This window comes from Dromiciops gliroides, chromosome 2, assembly GCF_019393635.1.
Source record: "Dromiciops gliroides isolate mDroGli1 chromosome 2, mDroGli1.pri, whole genome shotgun sequence".
Lineage (NCBI taxonomy): Eukaryota > Metazoa > Chordata > Mammalia > Microbiotheria > Microbiotheriidae > Dromiciops > Dromiciops gliroides.
Window position 1 is genome coordinate 649,719,477 of NC_057862.1, and position 25,193 is coordinate 649,744,669.

The 25,193-nt window shown below is 41.5% G+C and overlaps 1 protein-coding gene across 2 annotated transcripts in view; it reads right to left on the bottom strand.

Moving 5' to 3' along the window:
• The window catches only part of LOC122738724 (sulfotransferase 1C3-like), a 28,345-nt gene extending 16,423 nt beyond the window's left edge, over positions 1–11,922 (bottom strand). Inside the window, exons 1-3 of one of the 2 annotated variants that reach the window (XM_043980664.1) lie at positions 11,727–11,922; positions 8,131–8,219; positions 2,323–2,474 (exon numbers count right to left, since the gene is read on the bottom strand). In XM_043980664.1, the coding sequence (XP_043836599.1) occupies positions 2,323–2,474; positions 8,131–8,138 (160 nt within the window). In that variant the 5' untranslated portion in view covers positions 8,139–8,219; positions 11,727–11,922. The remainder of the gene's footprint in view (positions 1–2,322; positions 2,475–8,130; positions 8,220–11,726) is intronic. The other variant, XM_043980665.1, reaches the window with a different exon arrangement.
• Positions 11,923–25,193: the final 13,271 nt, after the last annotated feature.

The following is a 25,193-nucleotide window of genomic DNA, read 5'->3' on the forward strand; positions in this document are numbered from 1 at the left end:
CATTTCCTCACCTTTAAAATGAGGATGTTGGGGGCAGCTAGGTGGCGCAGTGGATAAAGCACCGGCCCTGAAGTCAGGAGTACCTGAGTTCAAATCCGGCCTCAGACACTTGACACTTACTAGCTGTGTGACCTTGGGCAAGTCACTTAACCCCAATTGCCTCACTAAAAAAAAAAAAAATGAGGATGTTGGAGTCTATGACCTCTAAAATTTCCTCCAGGTCTATATCTATGAAACAAACCCAGGTCCTCTGACTCTGGGGCCAGTGACCATTTCCATGGCAGCGTTTGAGTTTTAAAAGAAGTCTGCTTTGGTGGTCCTGTTGCCTCTGCTTTCTTACAGTGAATAGACAACAGGGACCTAACTATTAAAGGAGCAAGTGACCGCTGTGCTGGGAAGCTGGAAATCCAAAGGGGAGAAGGGCAATAGGGGAATGATCAAAATCTGGCGCTGATTGTGCCTCAGCAAAAAAAACAAAAACAAAAACAAACAAAAAACCCTCACCTCAGACACTTGCTAGCTGTGTGATCCTGGACCAGTCACTTAACCCCAATTGCCTTAAAAACATCCAGGGCCATCTCCAGTGGTCTTGCCACTGACCCAGAGGGCTCTGGAGGAGAGAGTGAGATGGTGACCTTGCATAGCCCTCCCTTACTTATATACAATTCACTGCAAGTCATGACATCATCCCGATATCATGGTTCTCTTTGGGAATGAAGGACAAACAACAATTTACTCACATAACAGGTGCCTAATAAATGCTTATTGATTGGTTGGTTTAAAGGGGATTCTTAAACATCTTCAGAGACTAGTAGAACAAGCCCTGAATTTGTATATCAGAGCCCCAGTTTCTATTTCTAATCCTGCAGTTAATGAGCTAATCTCCTTGGGGCTTCTTCATTTCCTTTCAAGCTGGGGATAATAAAGCCTAATGATTCTACCTAGTAGAGTGGCTCTGAAGCTCACACACTGGATTGAGTGTTGGACTTGGAGTCAGAAAGATCTGAGTTCAAATCCTACCTCGGACATTTGTTAGCTGTGTGACCCTGGGCAAGTCATTTAATCACTTCTAGCATCAGTCTTCTCTTCTGTAAAGTGGGGCTAACAATACTCCATAGTGCTATTGTGAAGATTAAATGAAATAACATTAAATGAGATCAAAATGTAAAGCATTTTGAAAACCTTAAAGAACTATACAGGGGGCAGCTAGGTGGCGCAGTGGATAAAGTACCAGTCCTGGATTCAGGAGGACCTGAGTTCAAATCCAGCCTCAGACACTTGACACTTACTAGCTGTGTGACCCCGGGCAAGTCACTTAACCCTCATTGCCCCTCAAAAAAAAAAAAGCCTCTTCAATGTCTGCTTATCTGATTCATCCATTAGACCTTCTCATCCTATACCATCTCTTCAGATGTACTCATCTTAACTCTTAATTTACCTGTTGACTTTTGAAATTGGGCCTTCTGTGCTATAAGAAATGATGAAGGAGATGGTTCCAGAGAAACCTAGGAAGACTTGCATGAACTGATACAGAGGGAAGTAAACAGAACCTAGAGAACAATTTATACAATAACAACAATATGAAAATTAACCAATTTTTTTTTTTGTGGAACAATGAGGGGTTAAGTGACTTGCCCAGGGTCACACAGCTAGTAAGTGTCAAGTGTCTAAGGCCAGATTTGAACTAAGGTCCTCCTGACTCCAGAGCCAATGCTTTATCCACTGTGCCACCTACCTGCCCCCAAATTAACCATTTTGTAAGACTTAAGAACTCAGCAGCATCTCCATGCCTTGCCCCTAAGGGAGGCACTAAAACCAGAGAGTCCCAAAAGAAAGGAGAGAATGAGGTTAGGACACCAAAAGGCACGGCATTCAGAGTAGTCACAGATCTCTGGGAATGGGCAATAATCAGGAGTCTTAGCCTCTGGTTAACTTCTCCCAAAGCTCACAGTTTGGCAGATGGAGGGGACTAATGTGGAGGGAGGTGATATGGAATCAACTCTGACTCACTCAAATGGAAAAAAATTCAAGTTAACTGAAGCACTTCTTTCCTTACAAGAGACTACCGTCATGGAATGATTCTTGGGGTCACTACATACGAATTTAGACCAAGCTGACCTAACAAGAACAATCTCCCATCAAACATAAGTTGGAAATTTCAGAGGGCCAGAAAACAAGGAATGGGAATCGACCGGGCATATGATTGAGGGATTTAAGAGGGGAGGGGCACAAAGAGGGAAAAACAGGGGGCACTGAAAGCGAGGTGGGAAGGTTGGCCAAAGCCAGGAACTGTGTCACCATTTTGCCAGCTGCATCTATTACCTGATTTGGGGTAGGTGACCAAGAGAATGTCTGTGTCTTGGAACTGGAAGTTGGTAGCATCATGCACGGTCTCTTGGGTGTGCAATAGTCTTGGCAGGGAGATGCCCTCAAAGACGTCAATAAGATTAATCCTGTCCATGATAATAGTTTCTCTGTAGGGAAAGGGGAGTGCAACATAAATGTTAGAGAAATTATCCAAAAGAATCCAGAGGAGCCAGTCTTCAACGATTGCCAGCTCTGGGCGTGGGAGGTTCTTCTATGCAGCCAACTGTAATCCTTAGCCTGCCTAGTATTGATGTGGGATGGAATTAGGGTCAAATTGATCATGAGTTGTCCCAAAAGAACTACAAGACTCAGTGACTTGGGGGCAACTAGGTGGCACAGTAGATAAAGCACCCGCCCTGGATTCAGGAGGACCTGAGTTCAAATCCGACTTCAGACACTTGACACTTACTAGCTGTGTGACCCTAGACAAGTCACTTAACCCTCATTGCCCCGCAAAAAACCCCAAAAAAACAAAAACAAAAAAACCCAAGACTCAGTGACTCAGTTTCCCAAGTTTTATTTTTTATTAATTTTTTTTTTTTTGCAGGGCAATGGGGGTTAAGTGACTTGCCCAGGGTCACACAGCTAGTTAAGTGTCAAGTGTCTGAGGCCAGATTTGAACTCAGGTACTCCTGAATCCAGGGCTGGTGCTTTATCCACTGTGCCACCTAGCCGCCCCCCCCCCAAGTTTTATTGTAATACTGTGAGTGAACACAGGGAGAGAATCAGAAAAGTGGAAAGGTATCTCTCCAGAATAGGGAAAGAAAAGACAGTTATATTTATAGTATGGATAAATTGATTATCAGTTTCATTATAATAATCTCCACCTTAGGGAGGTACAAGGGAGGGTTTAACCTAATTTGGAGTTCCTGGGGGCTTAAGCCAACCCCGGAGGCAGGTACCTTTTTCAATGGAGGTGTGTTTTGGGGGTTTACATGTCATAAGGTGAATCTGGGGACAAATTTGGCCTTTTCTGTGCATGCCTCTTTCTGATTCCCATGCTTAGTTTCAAAACATCTTCATTTTTCATTTATTTCTAGTTTGAATTTCTATAGCCTGTTATTGTTATATGACCTGCCCCTTTATGTTCTTGCACTGGATTGGATTTAAGTGACGGAGGGCTATGCAAAGTTACCAATCTCACTCTCTCTTCCAGAGCTATCTGGGTTGGGTGGCAAGATACAGATCAGGACAACTGGAGATGTCCCTGGATGTTTTTAAGGCAATTGGGGTTAAGTGACTTGTTCAGGGTCACACAACTAGTAAGTGTCTGAAGTGAGATTTGAACTCAGATCCTCCCAAATACAGGGCCAATGCTCTATCCACTGTGCCACCTAGCTACCCACTGTATTGTAAGAAATGATGAAGAGGATGGTTTCAGAAAATCCTGAGAAAACTTATATGAATTGATGTAAAGGGAGCAGAACTAGGAGAACATTATACACATTAACAGCAATATTGTAACAATAATGGACTGTGAAAAACTTGGCTATTCTGATCAATACAGTGATCCATGATAATATATCACAAAAACTATACCCACTATACCAAGGCTGGATTTATACCAAGAATGCAGGGCTGAATCAATATTAGGAAAACTATAAGCATAACTGACCACCTCAATATGAAAAATAACAAAAATGATATTATTTCCAAAGATGCTGAAAAACCTTTTGACAAAATAAAATGCCCATTTCTATTTGTAAAAAACTCCAAACATTAGAAAGTATAAGAATAAATGATGCTTGTGTGTGTGTGTGTGTAAAGCAATTGGGGTTAAGTGACTTGCCCAGGGTCACACAGCTAGTAAGTGTCAAGTGTCTAAGGTCACATTTGAACTCAGGTCCTCCTGACTCCAGGGCCAGTGCTCTATCCATTGCACCACCTAGATGTTTTTCTTAAAATAAGTAGTATGTATCTAAAATCAAGAACAAGCATTATATGTAATGAGGATAAACCAGAAGCCTTTCCAATCAAATCAAGGTTGAGGCAAGGATGTCCATTATCACCATTATTGTTTGTGAGAAATAGCACTCAAAGATTTCTGGAACCCAGCATTGTGTTTCATTGAACAGGCCATTTCCTAGTGAAATGCACAACTAAATGGAGGCTTAAGGGCCCAAAACTAGCCAATCAGAATGTACTGTAGCCAATGGGGAGGTGACACAGGGACAACCCTTCGAACTCCTCCCCCCCATGACCAGCTTAGGGCTTACCTGAATCATGTAATTTTGTTTGGGGGGGGGAGAGAAGAAAGCAGGTGATTCTATTCTTTTTTTTTTTTTGATGAGGCAATTGGGGTTAAGTGACTTGCCTAGGGTCACACAGCTAGTAAGTGTTAAGTATCTGAGGCCGAATTTGAACTCAGGTCCTCCTGACTCCAGGGCACCACCTAGCTGCCCCTACCTGCTTCTATTCTAATCAATTCCCCAGCTGAACCTGAGTCCACTTCCCAGACATTAAATCACCTGTAATTGTTCCTCCAGACAGCTCCAATCAACTTTTGAGGGGGGCGCACTTTTCCTCACACTGTTCAATATTGTACAAAAATGCTAGCTACAGCAATTAGACAAGGAAAAAATTGAAGGAATAAGCGTAGGCAACAAGGAAACAAAATTAACGCCTTTTGCAGACGATATGATGGTTTACTTGGACAACCTTAGAGCCAACTAAAAAACTAGTTGAATGAACAACTTTAGTTAAGTTCCAGGATATAAAATAAACCCACATAAATCATCAGCATTCCCATATATATTTATAGAGGTGAGGGAAAAATTCATCCTCTTCTCAATAATTCTCAGGAACTCAGCAGCGAGGTGACAAAGGCTTTATTTTCTTCTCATGAGAAGGAGGCACCCTAGTGTGCAGCTAGTGGATGCCCAGAAAGGGGACTTGCAGGCCCTGTTTTATACCCTAGTCCCTAAGGCAAATGGACCTTCCCCTTACAATCGACGCGCAAAAACCAGCTGATCAGAACGCAGTATTCCCACCCCTCTTCCTTGTATGGGCATAACTCAGGAGTGGACCTTATACTTCCTTATATGGACAGAACTCTGGAGAGGACCTAATTGAGACCAGGGCTCCTTGAACCATGTGACCTTGCTAACCTGAGGGGGAGGAGGGGATCTGAGACCTTTGTCCTACCAACAGGTCAGGGGAGTATGACTGACTTGTTATATCCACATTGAGAGGAGACAATTACCCATTTCTCACAATAGATGTTATACATGACGATATATGTCTGTCTATCTCTCTATGCCAACAAAACCCAGCAAGAAGTGATAGAGAAATTCCATTTGAGATGACTGTAGGGGGCAGCTAGGTGGCTCAGTGGATAGAGCGCCAATCTTAAGAGTCAGGAGTACCTGAGTTCAAATATGACCTCAGACGATTGACACTAACTAGCTGTGTGACCCTGGGCAAGTCACTTAACCCCAATTGCCTCACCAAAAATAATAATAATAATAATAATAAAATAATAAAAAATAAAATAACTGCAGGCAGTATAAAATACTTTTCCAGAAAATTTCAGAAAATCCTTGGAGGACTTAAATGAAGTGAACCAGAAGCAGAACAATGTGCATAGTGATAACTGCGATAACTGCAATTTACTGAGAACTGACGGATCCCCACCTACTCCCCATTTCCAGGTCAATGAGTTGCCTGGGGCTGACCAATCTTGGTCAATTCTAGACTCTAGTCTTAAGGATCTCCCCCAAACAAACTCCCAGTGATTTCTCACCATACTCCCAAGGACTTTGGGTTATTATGTAAAAGGATCTATTTACATTAAGTTTCTATTTAGAGTTAAATAGCTTCTACACTTAAAGAAAGGGTAGTCTCATAGCTCCCTTTGCTAAAGGTTCATTTACATTAAGTTCCCTTTGTTTTGTTACCCCAAATAAACCCTGTCTTTACCATCATTGGGTACCCATCTTTGGGTATTCCTAGAATCTTGCTTTGGAATACCAAGAGCTATATAGTTCCTTATTTCTCCTATAGTGACTGTTTCCTTAATTTTCAGGTTAACAATAGTAATGGCAGTCTTGTAAAACTAATCAATCTTTTTTTTTTTTTTTGCGGGGCAATGGGGGTTAAGTGACTTGCCCAAGGTCACACAGCTAGTGTTAAGTGTCTGAGGCTGAATTTGAACTCAGGTACTCCTGACTCCAGGGCCGGTGCTCTATCCACTGTGCCACCTAGCTGCCCCCAGATTTCTTTTCTAATTGATATATGGCTACCAATAAACATAGGTACTTCTATTTATTAGTTCTTTCTCTGAATGCAGATAGTCTTTCTTCATATTTCCTTTATTTTTAATTGGTGTATGTATAATAGTCAAAATAACTTAGTTGCTCAAATTAGTTCTTAAAACAATATTGCTAAAAAAAATAAGTTAAAAACAAACAAACAAACAATATCATGGTTACTGTATACAATGTTCCTGTGGATCTGCTCACTTTGCTTTTCATCATTTCGTGCAAGTCTTTCCATGCCTTTATAAGGTCAATGAGCTCATCATTTTGCACAATAGTATTCCATCACAACCATACATCAAAACTTGTTCAGTCATTCCCCCAGTTAATGAATATTCCTACAGTTTCCAGTTCTTTGCCAGCACAAAGAGATCTATAAACATCCCATTCACATTCAAAGTTATAATTTGTGAATTTCCCTCCATCTTATTTTTTACTAGTTTCTTTCTCAGCCTCTCTTTTTACCCTATTCCTGTTACCTTATCTTCTCCCCCCACCCTCCTACCCCCTACTTCACCCATCCCTCCAAGAGTCTCTCCTAACCCCAATCTCAATCCATACATCCCTCTAAAAAGTCCCTCCCCCACTTTGTCCCCCAGTTTTCTCACCTCTCCACATATTCAGAAGACTTCTACACCCTTCCAGATATACAAGTTGTTTTCTCTTTAACGCAGATAAAAGTAAGGGTCCAAAATTACTAGTCCTCCTCCCCCACCTGCTTCCTCTGTATAGTTCTTCCTTTCATGCCCCATTGTTGTAATATAATTGCTCCCTTTTACTTACAACCCAATTTTATTTTTTAGAATCACCCCATCATGCACAGCTCAGCCCCAACTTTTCTTTCAAACTACCTTCATAATAATGAGTTTTAAGAATACTGATAACATTTTCATATATATATATATATATATATACATATGTATGTGTGTGTGTATAAAATAAGTAGTTTGACCTTAATGAGTGCTTTACAATTAGTCTTTAATGTTTTCCTTATATTTTTCTGGGTCTTTCAAATTGAATTTTCCATTGAGTTGTGGTTGTTAAAAAATACCTGAAAGTCTTTCAGTTTGTCAAATATCCTTTTTTTTTTCCATTCAGGATTATACTCAAATTTGCTGGGTTAAGTTATCCTTGGATGCAACCCTAGCTCTTTTATTCCTCATATTTTCCTTTCCTTTCAAAGCCCCAACTTGCCTTGGCCTCAGCATCTCTGACTCCGTTCTTCAGCTAGTACTCCCTGAATTCAGCCCCATAGCTGCCTCCCTTCCCTTTCTCACTCCCTCCTTCGCCTGCGGAGATGTGTGATCAAATCCTCTCCCCACTTCTCCTTCCCCCACTCTTGCTTTTTCTACCTTTCCTGTTGGAATAGAGAAGCCAAGCCTGAGTCTTGCTTTGGACCAGAGTTGTCTGATGGCTTTTCCCAGAGCCAGCTTGGGCTTAATCCTTCCCCTCCTAAACACTGGAGGCGAGGAGGGTGGGGAGGGAAGTAATAACGTCTTGAACTCACTTGGCCATCCCGGAGAGAAAGAGCAGAATTCCGCGTCTTAAGTCGAACAGAAAGTTGCTTCTTAGAGAAGGCAGCAGGCTGCAACTGGCCTTGGTGTTGATGTGGAACAAAATTAGTTTCAGTAGATAAGGGGTAAAGTTGCTGTAGGAATTCCCAGACTAAGTAGTGGGGTGAGAGATAGGTGGGGTGGGGTGAGGTGGGGTGGGGTGGGGAGGGCAGGGCTGTCTGAAATCCTATGCTCGCTTTTCCGTCACACTCTTCTGAAAGATTGAAAAAATATAAAAACTATGGCCAGGAACTCATTTCCAGGAAAAAAAAAAACAAACGAGGAGGGGCTTCTGCCCAATCAGAGCTGCCCCAAACCACTATGCCACTATGTTACAAGCTTCTATAACTGGAAGGCATGTCCTGGCAGGCCAGTCAGGCGAGAAAGCAAAAAACGTGGAAAGAATCCTGGGGCAGGGGAGGTGGGGGAAAGGAAGACAAGATGTGGAATCAAAAAAGATTGAAATTCAAATCTTAACACTAATTGATCAACCATGGAATTCTTGGATTTGATTTTTTTTTTCTTTTTAGTGAGGCAATTGGGGTTAAGTGACTTGCCTAGGGTCACACAGCTAGTAAGTGTTAAGTGTCTGAGGCTAGATTTGAACTCAAGTACTGCTGACTTTAGGGCCAGTGCTCTATCCACTGCACCACCTAGCTGCCCTCAACCATGGAATTCTGAGGAAGGCAGCCACCTTTCTGTGCCTCAGTTTCTTCAGATGAGAGTGGAATCTGATTGTCTTCACTTCCACTCCATTTTTTAAATTTAAAAAAAGGGGTATTTCCATACACATGGCAGAATAGAAAAAGGGAATTCTATATAAAACCATGAATGGGGCAGGAGGACCTGAGTTCAAATCCAGCCTCAGACACTTGACACTTATTAGCTGTGTGACCCTGGGCAAGTCACTTAACCCTCATTGCCCAGCAAAAAAAACCCATGAATCTCTATTTGTACTGTTAACCTGTAAATTATAGGAAAAATAAAGTCAGAGGAACTATTAGGAAGCTAGGAATACCCAAAGAGGAGAAGGAAGGAAGGACAGGGTTTTTATGAGGTAACTGCCCTTGGGAAAAGTAAGTTTCTCACAGACAGAAACTATTTAATATAAATGAACCTTTTTACATAATAACCAAGAAGTAAGATTGGGAATCTTTGGGAGGGGATAGTTTGTTTGGGAGAGATCCATAAGCGATCAAGAGTCTGGAAATGACAAAGATTGGTCAGCTCCAGGCAATTCATTTGTCTGGGAAAAGGGGACTGGGTGTGGAATCAGTTCTCAGTAAATTTTGTAGTTCTTTGTACCAACTGCTTTTCAAAGAAAATAACCTAGTAAATTCTATACACTACTTTCACAATGGTCCCATTGTATTTGTTCTGTTCTTTTCTATGAATTTAAAAGAATGTTACAAAAGCCTTTTTTTGTTTTTGCATCACAGTTGCTAACCCTTCCTCCCCACCCCCCACCCTCATCTCTAGCCCCATTAAAAACAAAACAAAACCCTAGAAAGACAGAGACCGAGAGACAGAAACAGAAGCAGAGAGATGGAGGGAGAGACATAGAGAGAGATGGAGAGAGACACAGACAGAGATGGAGAGGGACAGACAGAAAGAGAGAAGGAGAGAGGAGGTGATCAGTGGATTCTTTCAGTTTCTATTTTAGCTTCTGCTTCTAGAAGATCAGGGCAATTTTCCCTCACAATCTCTTGGAGGATCATGTCTAAGCTCTTGTTTTGGTCATGATTTTCAGGAAGTCCAATGATTTTCAAATGATCTCTTCTAGATTTATTTTCCAGGTCAACTGTTTTTCCAAGGAGATATTTCACATTGCCCTCTATTTTTTCATTCTATTGGATTTGCTTTACTGTGTCTTGGTTTCTCATAAGGTCACCAGCTTCCATTTGTTCAATCCTAATTCTTAGGCAATTATTTTCATCAGACAGTTTTTAAATCTCCTTTTCCAGATTAAATAATTTGAAATTTATATGCCCAAACTGAGGAATTCCTACCTTTTGGAAACAGTTTGTGATAGCTATCTTCTACTGGGTGCTCCACTGACCCTTTAACAGACTACTGCTTTTTCTCCATGTACATCTTTTCACACATGAAGAATCACATCTGTGTGACTTTTTGTCATCTAGTTACTAAGAAGTAAAAAGGGTTTTTTTCTAGAAGGTTAGCAACAATTGACTAACCATTTCATCTAGAATGTTTTGTGACAACTTGTAAAGGAGTTTGGGTATGTTTAGAATGGAAATCCACATGCCATATCACCATAATGAAAATAGTATTCACATCACCATGAAATTCAGTAAACTTCAATGACAAACAGCTCTTGTTGGGAGGGAACTCAGTGGGTATTGCATCCAAATAGCAGCCCTGAGTGAAACAAGGCTAGTAAATTAAGGCCAACTTATGGAGATTGGAGCCAGATACACATTTTTCTGAAGCCATTGCAGTGTGGGAAAGCACCATGAACCTGGTGTGGGTTTCACAATCAGATCTTATACACCTCCCAAAAGGAGTGAATGACAATGCAATCGCCACTTTCAAGTTCACCAGTTCACCATTATCAGTGCCTATGCTCCCAGCATGATGAACCCTGAAGAGGTCAAAGAAACATTTTAGGAAGACTTGGAGAACCTTCGATATCAATGTGGTGAAAGAGGACAAGCTTATAATTCTATGCAAGACTTTAATACTGGAATTTTCTTCCTTCTTGAAGGTGTATGGCACATTGCAAAAAACATCATGTTAAGAAACATGGGAGCAAGCACATCACCCTGCTTCACTCAGTTGTTGAGTAGGAAAGTGTGGGAGCATTATTCATTATCTAGAACCTGGGCAAGCATGCCTTCATGAGGCTAATGTACAGGGCAGCTAGGTGACACAGTGGAGAAAGCATTGGTCCTGGATTCAGGAGTACTTGAGCTCAAATCTGGCTTCAGACACTTGACACTTACTAGCTATGTGACCCTGGGCAAGTCACTTAACCCCAGTTGCCTCACCAAAAAAAAAAAAAAAAAAAAGAAGAAGAATGACTTGGGCAAGAATTTTGCTGTCAATGACTAAGACAGTGATTATTACTCACTGTGATTATCACAAGGTCAGCTACTGCATTCACAGTAAATTAACTTGAAAAGGCTACAAGCTAAGACTAACATAGAGGGAGAGCTGGTGGATGATCGTGTACTCAATGTAGCCTCTGAGGCTGAGATACAACAGAGTATGGATCAATTCTCTACCACATATGCTAATTTTGGCCTGACAATTAACATTAAAAAAACAGAGGTTCTCAGGGGCAGCTAGGTGGCACAGTGGATAGAGCACCGGCCCTGGAGTCAGGAGTACCTGGGTTCAAATCCGGCCTCAGACACTTAACACTTACTAGCTGTGTGACCCTGGGCAAGTCACTTAACCCCAATTGCCTCACTAAAAAAAAAACAAAAACCCAGAGGTTCTCTATCAGCCAGCACCATGCCATCTATCCATGGAGCCATTGGGTAGAGCAAATGGAAAAATTTTGAATATTGTGGATAAGTTCACTTACCTTGGCTGTGTCCTTTACAGGAATGGAGTTGCCAGGACTACTCAGTGTTTGGGAGACTGAAGGAAAGTGTGGGAGAGAAGAGGTACTAGGCTGCCTACCAAACAAATCAGTCCAAACCTTTTTATCCTCCCAGCCCAACTGAGAACACAAGAAAAATAAAATGCATTACATACAGGTATAGTCAAGCAAAATCATTTTTCACATTGACTTTGGAAAAAAACAACAACAATGGTTTTTAACCTTACTCTTGAGTCCAAACCTCTGCCAGGAGGTTGGTACTGTTTCTGGAATCCTGATTGGCCATTATGCTGATAAGATTTCAGCATTGCATAATATTTCAATATTGCATCAAATTTGTGTTCTCAACCAACTGTTATGCAATTGATAAGGTTCATAAATTATTTAGATTCCTCTTTTTTGCTACCTCAAAAAAAAAGCTACAAATATTTTTGTACATCCACAGAGCTCATTTTGCTTAGAACTAATCCTTCCTTTAATCTTTGTTTCTGAGTCATTTTAGTTATATCTGACTCTTCATTACCCTTTTGGTCACCTGCTCTACTCTTTGACATGAATTCAGGTGGCTGTGAGAATGATGTAGAGCTGGTTGCATATCATGCTTTGACTTGCTGGCTTTGGCTCACTAGCTTTTATGCACCACTTCACCTTCTACTTGCCAATTGCATCTCAGAGCTCACGTCTGTCATAAGTTCTGTTTATACCCAGATATAGCCCCTCCTTGAACAACTTGGGCTGCCTGGAACCAGGGAAGCCAGTGAGAGGCATGAGGACCAGGGTGATGGGGGCCCCTTCCTCTATTGGGCTCTGGGTCTCCTGACTAATCCTGATGTTTCTACCAGGAATGGCTGCCAGGACTCTGCCAACACAAAGAGCAACCATGGGGAGTGGGGTGGGGATGGGGGGGTTGTAAGTGATGTAGGAGGCAAAAAGGGGTTAATAGAAAAATCTAAGGTCCAAGCTCTAATTCAGATATGAGCTCTAAGAGGGACTCAGATCCCAGTTAATGGATAGCTTACAAGTCAGGATCCTGGGTTCTCTTACCCACAGAAATCAGTGCTCATAATGGTAACAGAGGGAGAGAGGTCACGAAGACCTTAGACTAAATGACAGGCTATAGAAACTCAAACTAGGAATAAATGATAAATGAAGATATTTTGGAACTAAGCATAGGAATCCAAAAGAGACATGCACAGAAAATGCCAAATTTGTCCCCTGATTCACCTTATGACATGTAAACCCCCAAAACATACCTCCATAGAAAAAGGTACCCAGAGCAGCTAGGTGGCACAGCGGATAGAGCACTGGCCTTGGAGTCAGGAGGACCTGAGTTCAAATCTGGCCTCAGACACTTGACACTTACTAGCTGAGTGGCCCAGGGCAAGTCACTTAACCCCAATTGTCTCACCAAAAAAAAAAAAAATACCCGCCTAGGGGGTTGACTTAAGCCCCAGGAACTCAAAATTAGGATAAGCCCTCCCTTGTACCTCCCTAAAGTGGAGATTATTATAATGAGACTGATAATCCATTTATCCATACTATAAATATAACTATCTTTTCTTTCACTATTTGAAAGTTATCTTTCCACTATTCTGGTTCTCTCTCTGTGGTCACTCACAGTACTGCAATAAAACTTGGGAAACTGAATCACTGAGTCTTATAATTCTTTTGGGACAACTCACAATCAATTTAACCCTAATTCCATCCCACATCATTTGGCGCCCAACGTGTGAGGATATCTTAGTCCCAGACTCAAACTCTTTTTACTTTTTTTTTTTAAAGTAGTGGGGTGAGATCTTGTTAAGGTAAGTTTGGGATCTGCTTTTAACTCCTGTACTCAGGTTTTGCCTCATTTGGGAGGCTGGTTCTCCAAATGGAGTGGGGGTATTTCTCATTGACCCGGGATATCAAGTGATTTACCCTGAGGGATTTTGCCTTTTTTCTTTCCTTTTTTTTTTTTTTGGTAAGGCAATTGGGGTTAAGTGACTTGCCCAGGGTCACACAGCTAGTAAGTGTTAAGTGTCTAGGCTGGATTTGAACTCAGGTACCCCTGAATCCAGGGCTGGTGCTTTATCCACTGCACCACCTAGCTGCCCCCCTGCACGACCTAGCTGCCCCTGCCTTTTTTCTGAGAAAGGAAAAAGGGAATTGCCCTATTGGCAAGACCCAGCAGTCTGGGGGATGCCCTGGATTGGGTTCTTTGCAGTTAATTAATTGACACCCATGTGGACGCAGGTGTGGTGTTGATAACCTCTGGGAGATTACGGATAGGTCAGGAAGTTAGGGTAGTTTGGAGTGCATTTTGACAAATTGGGATAAGTCCAATAGCACTGACCTGGAAAAGAAAATGGGTGGTGTTTTATTGCAATACTGTCTGGCCATAGCAACCCCCTCATTTGGCACTTGGGTTCCCTGGGACGGAGTATGCATTGTGTCCCTGCTCTGGTTGTGGGGAGTTGGCCTAGCCCTGCCTATGCCAAAGAGAACCCTAACATGCAGGAAGATCACTCCCCCCTCCCCTTGAGTGATCCTGGCCCTGCTAAGGGCATGCTGTGGGATGGGGTGGGTGTGAGTGAGGATGGAGAGCCAGTGAGGGCCTTCAAATGTTAGCACTGCCCAATCCTCCTTCTGGACTACAGCATGTTCACCATCCACTTAGACTCCCATGGCTTCAGGGACTCTTTCCGGCACCATATCTGTGGCTACCACAGCCAGAACTGGCACAAGCTTTCCTCCCCACATTGTCTGAGGGGAAAACAAGATGGGCTGGTGAACTCTGGCCTCCCCTCCAACTCAGCTCTTCCTGTCTTCCACTCCTACCTTCAGAGGTATTCCACCCTCCTATCTCCCCCCTGCCTCCCACTGGCCTCCTGCTTTCACACTTGACTCCCCACTTTTTGCACTCTCTCCTTTCTGCAAGTTGCCAAGATGACATTTAAGCATTATGATGAAACAGGTCTTTTGTTTTGATCCTTCCTTTTTTCAACCCCTGTGCCTCTACAAATTCACACTAAGTTATTTAGTAAGATTATTAGATGGGGGGGGAGGGGCAGCTATGTGGCGCAGAGGATAGAGCACCGGCCCTGGAGTCAGGAGTACCTGAGTTCAAATCCGGCCCAAGACACTTAACACTTATTAGCTGTGTGACCCTGGGCAAGTCACTTAACCCCAATTGCCTCACTAAAAAAACCCAAAAAAACGAAAAAAGATTATTAGATGGGGCAGTTAGGTGGTACAGTGGATAAGGCACTGGCCCTGGATTCAGGAGGACCTGAGTTCAAATCTGGCAAGCCACCCAATTAACTCCCCCATACTAAATTTGGCCCTTACAGATTGGCGAGCCAGCCAGGAGTTAACTAACCTGGTGAATTTCTTTAACCTGCCCCACTGCTTCCCTTATTGAGCCATAAAGACCTCTAAAAGCCTTATTCCAAGTACTAGTGCTTATCTTGCTGGTCAGAGAAAAGCTGGTCTATATTAAACTACACCATGATTGAATATTTTGCTTTCCCTTTGTTTTTTCTCATTGGAATATTTTGGGACCACATAATGTTTCAGCTCAGGCAAATGACTTACTCAGTATTTCATCACAGTATTATGGGTTTTCTGCTCATTCATACAATAAAAAATCTTTGGAATAATGGGATGAAAGAGCCTGTTTTCCCCACTGAGAACATGTTTAATATTACTAGAAGCATTATAAATAAATTTGAACCTTACTATAGTAGTATAATCATACCCTTAGTGACTATAATTTTTATTCTCTCTATTATCATTATTGTAATATGGCATTTTCTTATAAAAAGCTGAACAGAGTATGGCCATAGTAGACCATGTGTTCAGAGAGACGCTAAGATAGCTCCCTCTGCTGGAGATGACCTGAGTTCAGAAACAGATTTAGAGCAATCTTTAGAATCAGATCAGCAGAAATTGCTCCCCCTGCAGGATGTTACAGACCATACTTGCAGAGGAGTGCACCTTAAAAGATACACTCCATTCAGCCCAAAGGATTTGATTGCATGGAAGAAGCTCATCAGAATCCAAAGTCAGTAATTTCATAGTTAAGGTCTATATTTAATATACATCAACCCACTTGGGCCAATGTCACTTGCTTTATGGAAATTATACTAATCCCAATTGAGATTATAGATATTGTCACAGCAGGAAATTCCTTAGTAGCCTCAGGCCAAGCTTCAACAGAATGGCCTCTCTAGGAACTGAACTGGGATTATACTGACACTCAACAACTCCAACAATTAAAAGATGCCAGGGAAACACTACTAAAAGGAATGGAATCCTGTTCTAAGAAATCTGACAACTGGCAAAAATGTTAAAAACTCACTCAGGAGCCTAATGAACAACCTAATAGATTTTATGATAGACTTTGAAGGTGCTAGGCAATTTACAAGACTAGACCGACTAGATTCAAAGGACTCCTATATTGTGCTTAACACATTTATTTGTCTACCAATCCTTGCCAGAAATGTGCAAATATTTTATAACACGGTGTTGAGGCTAGAATGATATGGCCATAGAAAGGCTTGAAGAAATTGCCACCTATATCTTTGAGGCAAATGCATTCTGGCACCAGTACTTTCAGGTCAGGCATTTAAAGGTCAGTACAAAACCCCTAAGGTGTGTCAGTACTGTGAAAAACAACGCTACTCGGGCAGCTGGGTGGCACAGTGGATAGAGCACTGGCCCTGAAGTCAGGAGGACGTGAGTTTAAATCTGGCCTCAGACACTTTGATCATCTACAAATTGACTTTATTTCTATGCCCAAAGCAGGACATTATAAATTTTGCCTTGTTATTGTTGACCAGCTTACTCGATGTGTGGAGGCTTTTCCTGCCTCACAAGCAACTGCTGCCTTTGTGGCCAAAGTTCTCCTTAAAGAGATTGTTCCCTGCTTTGGGTCACCAGAATGCATTGATTCTAATAGAGGTACCCATTTTACACATTCAATTCTCTCCCAGATTTATTCTTTCTTGGGAATAACTCCTAGATTTCATACTCCTTATCACCCTCAAAGCTCAGGCCAAGTTGAATATATAAATAAAGCGCTTAAGAGCATGACTGGCAAATTATGTACTGAAACCCATTTACAATGGCCTGATATTCTACCCTTGGCATGATTCTATCTACACAGTAGACCAAGAAGAGAACTCCACATATCTCCTTATGAGATGCTTTTTTGGTCACCCTCTTATCCAAGCTAAAACTTTTTCCCTGGTTTATACATCACTGGTGGGAGGTGATACTTCTGTTGCTTCCTATGTACAGGAACTACAAACTAGGCTACATGAACTACTTGAGGCAGGAGTTGCTGTACAAGTTGTTCCTTTAGATTTTTCCTTGCATGATTTAAGTCCTGGAGACAATGTATATATTAAAAATTTTCAGTGGAGCAGTGGCACCCAGACAGCTTGGGAGGGACCTTTTCAGGTATTATTGACAACTCCTATTGCTATTAAAATTGGAGAAAAAGAATTTTGGATTCACTGTTCCCACAGGAAGCCTGCACCATTTGTAGGTAAAGTAATTTCAGATAAAACTCAACCAGCTGCTAAAGAACAAAGAAACCCAATGGAGCCTAGAGGTAATAGACAGTTTCTTTTTTTTTTCCTTTTTATCATTTCTTTCTTTGGGGGTGAATAGAAAGTTTTCTCATTAGTTCCTTGGAATCATTACATTGCTGAGAGTAGTTAAGTCATTCACATTTGCTCATTGAACAATACTGCTGTCACTACACACAATGTCCTCCCAACTCTGTTCGCTTCACTATACATCAATGTTCATTAGGCTTTCCAGGTTTTTCTGGGATCATCCTGTTTGTCATTTCCTATAGTACATGACCATTCCACCACAATCATATAGCACAGCTTTTTCCATCATTATTCAATTGATGGGCATTCCCTTGATTCTCAATTCTTAGCCTCCACAAAGAGTTGCTATAAATATTTTTTGTACAATTTTCCCCATTTTCTCTTTTTCATGATTACTATTATTAACTGTTTCCCTTCCATCCTATTCCCTTCCCCATGATGATTATTCTATTATCCATCTTCTTTCATCCTATCTCTGCCCTTCCCTTCTTATTTTCTTGCAGGGTTAGAGAGATTACTCCGCCCAATTGAGTGTGTACATTATTCCTTCCTTGAGCCAATTCTAATGAGACTGAGTTCTTTGAGCCAATTCTGGTGAATGTTAGGCTCATTTACTGCCCAGATTAAATAGATTACTCCACCCAGTTTGGGGTGTGTGTTAGTCCCTCCTTGAGCCAACTCTGATAAGTTTAAGGTCTTTGAGCCTTTTCTGATGAGTGTAAAATTAATTTACTGCCCTGCTCCTCTTCCATCTCTTCCCTCGTTCCATAAGCCTTTTCCTGTTTCTTTCATGTAGGATTTCACCTCTGCCCTCCCCCCTCCCCCAGTGAATTCCCCTCACTCCTCAATTTAACCCTAAGGATGTCATCATAGGGCAGCTAGGTGACACAGTGGACAAATCATCACCCCTGGACCCAGGGGGATCCCAGCCAAAACCCGGCCTCAGACACAAGACAGTCACCCACTGTACAACCCCAGGTTATGTCCCCCAACTCCAATTTTTTATAGTTCTCTAAGGTCTTGTATTTGAAAGTCAAATTTTCCATTCAGTTCAGGTCTTTTTATCACAAATATCTGAAAGTCTTCTTTTTCATTAAAGTCCCATTTTTTCTGCTGAAAGATTATGCTGAGTTTTGCTGGGTAGGTGATTCTTGGTTGTAATCCCATTTCCTTTGGCCTCTGGAATATCATATTCCATGCCCTCCAGTCCTTTAATATAGAAGCTGCTAGATCTTGTGCTATCCTGACTGGGGCTCCATAGTACTTGAATTCTTTCTTTTTGGCAGCTTGCAATATTTTCTCCTTGACCTGAGAGCTCTGGAATTTGGCTATAATATTCCTAGGAGTTTTCCTTTTGGGATCTCTTTCTGGAGGTGATCAGTGAATTCTTTAAATTTCTATTTTAGCTTCTGCTTCTAGAATTTCAGGGCAATTTTCCCTGAGAATATCTTGGAAGATGGTGTCTAAGCTCTTTCCTTGATCATGGTTTTCAGGTAGACCAATCATTTTCAAATTTTCTCTCCTGGACCTATTTTCCAGGTCAGCAGTTTTTCTAAGAAGATATTTCACATTGCCCTCTATTTTTTTATTCATTTGGATTTGCTTTATTGTGTCTTGGTTTCTCATAAAGTCACTGGCTTCCATTTGTTCAATCCTAATTCTTAGGCAATTATTTTCATCAGAGAGCTTTTCCATTTGGCTTTTCAAACTGTTGACTTTTTTCTCATGTCTTTCCTGCATCACCCTCATTTCTCTTTCCATTTTTTCCTCTACTTCTCTAACTTTATCTTCAAAGTCCTTTTTGAGCATCTCTATGGCCTGAGACAAATTTGTAGTTTTCTTGGAAGCTTTAGATATAGGGGCCCTGATGTTGACATCTTCCTCTGAGGGTGCCCCTTGGTCCTCCTTGTTACTGAAGAAACTTTCTATGGTCCTCACCTTTCTCTGTCTGCTCATCTTGCCTTTCTTTTACTTGCCTTTTAGCTCCTTGAAGTGGGGCACTGTTTCCAGGCTGTAGTATCCCACGCTTAAGAAGTCCCAGGTGGTATGATTTAAGGAGGATCAGGTTCTTCACTTGCCTGGCCTGTTCCTTGGTCCTAGATGGCCCCAGACCAACTTCCTAATCAACTTGCTTTGTGTGTGTTGGTTGTTAGCTCCAATGAGCCTGTACCCCTCCCCTACCTGGACCACTGCTACTTGAGCCTGCCTCCTGGTTCCCAGCAGGGGTGAAAAACCCAAGTTCTGCCTCAGCACCGGCATAGACCCCTGTAATCTCCCCCTTACCCAGGGCTCAGCCCACTCACCAGACTGTGAGCTTAGTTCCAGATGACACTGGGGCTTCAGCTCATTCAGAGGCTCTGAGGATCTGCTTCTCTGGTGAGGCCTTCCTGGGACTAGATCTGTGTCAGGGTGACTGTGGGGTTGGGCTCGACTCCTGTATCAGCACAGCAGCTCCCTCCTTCTGACTTTCCAAGCTGTTCTTGGTTAGATGATTTCAGCACATTCTTCTGTGAGTTTTGCTGCTCCAGGCATTTGCCTATGGCCAGTAATAGACAGTTTCAATCTGCAAACATTATCACTCAATTGCCAACCCTGGGACTCAAACTCCCTATGGTATCAGGAGATGGAAATTGTCTTTTCAGTGCCCTTGGAACCTACTTAGAAGGTCATTCAAGAAACCATGTCAAACACAGACAAGAAACTGCTAATTAGTTTCTCAGTCATAAAGAAGACTTTGAGCTTTTTATGGAAAAAGATATTCCCATTGAAGAATATGTTGCTGATTTGAAAAAAGCTGGTACTTGTGCTGGGAATGACACCTTTGTAGCCTTTGCCAAACATAACCAACTGAATGTAATCATTCATCAGTTGAATAAACCCCTATGGCAAATTTGTGGCACAGACAAAGCCAACACTAAAGAACTCCATATTTTCTACCGTAACGATCATTATGACAGCATTAGAAGAATCAATGTTGATTTGGAAACCCCTGGTACTCTGGCATGCAGAGAATTGGGAAACCAATTTTTAAAATGTGGTGTACCACAAATTCTAGCAATATAAGCTCTTACCTTAAACAAGCTTTTCCTTCTAAAGGTGAAGAACTTCTCCATCAAGAGCACATGGCTCTAACTTCTTGAAAGGGTTATTGAACCCTATTGCTTGATTTGTAAGGCAATTAATGAACATATTGAGTCTTGCTGATGTTTTATTTCCTTTTGATAAATTTTTTGTCATATCAAGTATCTGTTATTGTCATTGTACTAGATAGAGAATTCATGGATAAGATGATGTGGTTTACTTGCTTAATGAAGATTCTTTAATAATGTTTAATATTATCAACCATTTACATTCATTTATCATTTATATGTCATTGTGACTATGTATACTCTGGGTATGGTTTGGGATTATTGTATATATATTACAAGTATATCCCAAGTTATGCAGCATAACATGCATTTTTACCATCATATTATCTTTGGTGAAATTAATACACTTGCTCATTGATGGAGATGGTTCAACGCCATGATGCAGGCCCCGGAGAGAATATATGTACAACAGGAGGAGAGACAGGTACATGTAAGATGCCCTGATGGAGGCTGAGAGAACAGGCATAGCCGAGAGAACAGCCATTCAGCGAAACCTGGAGGTGGGATTCCCTTAGTCCAAATACATTCAGGAAGTCCATAGTTTGCTGATGATAGTGGCTATGTAGAGCACAGTTGCTGGACATAGTCCAGTTTCTTCCTCTCTCCCATCAAAAATGGCCTGGTTTCATGGAAGCCCTAACACATGCACCTGGTTTAACTGTGAGACTGTCTCACAGTGGATATTCTGGTCTCCGAACACAATGCATTTAGGAGGTTTTTGATCAAATTAAACCTTTCAAGAGTACTGGAGTGTTTATGCTGAAGAATATCCCAGAGTTTTGAAAAATCTGAAAGGGAAAGTGTGGAGTAGTGGATAAAGTATTGAACTCAGAATCAGGCAGAACAGGTCCTAGATTTAGCCTCCAAAACTAGCTAGGTGACCTTAGGTAAGTCAACCTCAGCAAGCCTGTTTCCTGCTTTGTCTACCTCACAAGGAGATGATGAGGTCCTTGAGAGGAAAGACATCTTTTGCCTCTTTTTGTATCCCCAGTGCTTAGCATAGTGCCTAGAGCTTAAGCAATTGCTTAATAAATGTTTAATGACTGAGTAAGATAATGAAATAATGGTGGCAGCTAGGTGGTGCAGTGTATAGAGCACCGGCCCTGGATTCAGGAGGACTTGAGTTCAAATCCGGCCTCAGACACTTGACAGTTAGTAGCTGTGTGACCCTGGGCAAGTCACTTAACCCCTATTGCCCCGCCACAACACACACTATTCTACCATCAGCTATTAAGAGTTCAATCGCCATATATCTGTGGATAAACCTACATATCTAAATAATCTACTAATAACCCTTTGACCCAGTAATATGACTACTATGTCTGTACCCCAAAGAGATCATAAAAAAGATAAAAGGACACACATGTACAAAAATATTTATAGCAGCTCTCTTTGTGGTGTCAAAGAATTGGAAATTGAGGGAATGCCAACAAATTATAGTATATGAATGTAATGGAATACAATTGTGCTGTAAGAATTGATGAGCAGTCAGATTTCAGAAAAGCCTGGGAAGACTTAAGTGGACTTGTGAGGAAAGGAGTAATGGTCTTCTCTCAGTAGGACACAACCACCTCATCAATACTGTTTAAATTTTACTCTTCTGGACCTATTTGAGGACTTAAGTCTTTGTTCCCCCCTTCCCCCTTTGGTAGACAGATTGTATCATCAACTAGGTCTACTCCCGGATTGTGTCCATATAAACGAGTATTGAAGAAATGTCCCTGTGTCCCCTGTTATTGGCAAGGACTCAAAGAATAATTATGGAAAATTAGTTTTCAAACTTAGATTGTAACCCTTAAGTAATCAGCCAATGATGAACAAGGGGAGGGTCCATTTTTTTTTGCAACTCTTTTTTTTTGGGGGGGGGTGAGGCAATTGGGGTTAAGTGACTTGCCCAGGGTCATACAGCTAGTAAGTGTCAAGTGTGTGAGGTTGAATTTGAACTCAGGTCCTCCTGAGTCCAGGGCTGGTGCTCTATCTGCTACAGAACCTAGCTGCCCCAAGGAGGGTCCATTTTTGTGATAGGACCTAGGGATAAAAGGGGCCTGCAAGCTCCTATGTTTTGTACTTGCTGGCTGTAGCACTTACTTGTAAGTGCCCATTCTCAATAGAATGAAAATAAAAGAACTTTTGACACACCAATGTCAAGTTAGAGATTGAATTGGAGAAAAGGGTCATTTTCACCAAGATGAAGAGGGTCATTTCCCTCAGAACTAATGCTGAGTGAAGTGAGCAGAACCAGGAGAACACTGTACACAATAATAGCAACATTGTGTGATGATCAACTGTGATAGACTCAGCAATCTCTTCTCAGCAATACAATGATCCAAGACAATTCCAAAGGACTCATGATAGAAAATTCTCTCCATATCCAGAAAAAAGAACTGTGGATTATGAATGCAGATTGAACTATCCGGTTTCCAGGTTTTTTTGGTTGGTTTTTGGTTTTTTTTTTGGTGGGGGGGCGTTTCCCTTTTGTTCTGATTCTTCTTTCACAGCATGACTAATGCAGAAATATGTTTTATGTGATTGTACATATATATAGCCTATATCAGATTGCTTGCTGTCTTGAGGAGGGAGGAGGGAAGGGAGAGAGGGAAAAAAATTTGGAACTCAAAATATTATAAAAACAAATGTTGAAAACTTTCTTGACATGTAACTGGAAAATAATAAAATACTTTTATGACTTAAAAAAAGAAGAATCAACTGTGGGGACCATTTTTTCTTTTTTTTTAGTGAGGCAATTGAGGTTAAGTGACTTGCCCAGGGACACACAGCTAGTAAGTGTTAAGTGTCTGAGGCCAGATTTGAACTCAGGTACTCCTGATTCCAGGGCTGGTGCTCTATCCACTGCACCACCTACCTGCCCCTGGGGACCAATTTTTAATTGGGGAGTGCTAGCTAAGTGGCTCACTGCAATATTGGGGCAAGGAAGGAGACTGGCAGCCTCCCTCAAAACAGAACGAGATTTATTTTAACAAGAACTAACTTAAAAAAAAAACACAAACAGGATCAGTAGGATCAATGGAAAGGAAATAAAATGGGGAAAGGGAAACTATAATACCTGAAAAAATACCACCGCCTAGGAATCAGCTGAAAATACGCAGCAGAACGCCTGTCGCTTTCCAGCTTCCACCTAAAATACCTAATTCTCCTCCCCCAAACCTAGAAATACCCCACACAGCCCCAGCCAATGGGATGGCTGCTCTGACAGTCACATGACTGCCCTCACTAGGCTTCCAATCATTATAATTTTGCCAGGCCCATGTAGGCTTTGGCGAGTGGTGATGACATGAGGTGCCAGAGCCCTGGCAATAGCTACAACCAGTGGGTGGAGCACCGTGTGGTTTGGGGAGCCCCAGGCCAGTGCGCACCAAGGCATAAAAACCTCAAATAACAATTAATTCTTTACATTCCCCCCTTTGTCTTTTCATGAAATACAGGGTGTTTCCTTGATGGAACAATAAATAAATTTTTTAAAATAACAGAATATCATAACCAATGCTAACAAACAATATACTAATAACAATATAGGAAAGGGAAAATACATATTACAGATGATGTGTATAGTAACAGAAGGAAAAAACAAAAATGTCCATTTAAAGTCCTTAAAATCTTGTCCTCGAAGGAGGGTTGAGATGTCATCAGGGGAACTGGACTCTGGTCTGGATTCTGGTTGTCTTTGGAACTGCTGGATTTTCATTAATCTTTAGCATAGCATTGTCTAAAAATTTTCAAATTAAACAATGAAAGTTCTTCAAAATATACAAAACAAGTTTAAACTTGATATATATACAGCATATTGGAGTCCCCCCTTTGGAGGATACTCATATCCATACGCAATACAAAATTGAGACAGTCATGACATTACTAACACTTTTTACCACTATATGTCTGGATCAAGGCCAAATTTAGTTATGTGTCCATGATGACACCTGAAAATGTTATGGAAAGGTTACCATACCACATCTTGTGGTGCATAGACATCTAATAATTGTGGTAAAATATGAAAGTTTTTAACAGTCGGTTAGGATAACTGAAAGACGCCAGTTTTTCAAGGACCACCCTTTTGGGGAGGAGACGAACAGTCCGCCTGCTGCGCATGTCAGACTGCCTGCGGGGCACTTGACTTCCGGGGTGGAGAGTACGGAAGTGGGGGCTTTTGCCTGCTTGGCGGGACTCCTGACGGCACGGCACAGACGGTCTCTCTCCAAAGGTGGCCTTTTCAGTTTGGTGAGTTTTTTATAAGGAATATAGACTAAGCTTAGACTTAAGATGATTTGTATTGTGTTTCTACTTTCCTATCCTTCTAATCAACATCACCTTGTGACTACCATAACAATAAATAAAAGGTCTATCTAGAAAACCAAAAGCTTCTTCCATTTACTAGTTTGGGAGATAAATTAAGGGAAAGGTTAAGTAGGGGAGATTTATGATCTAATATCCAATTTTAAATCTCACATAATTGTGTTAGGCCTCAGGTGGATCGATTCTGACCATGCCACCAGATTGAGTGAAGAAGCCAGGTTAAGTTAAACTAGGTGCATGCATTAGGGCTAACATGACACCAGAACATTTTTGGAGTGAGAGAGGAAGAAACTGGACTATGTCCAGCAATTGTGCTCTACATAGCTGCTCTCATATGCAAACTATGGACTTCCTGAATGTATTTGGCTGTTCTCTCAGCCTCTATC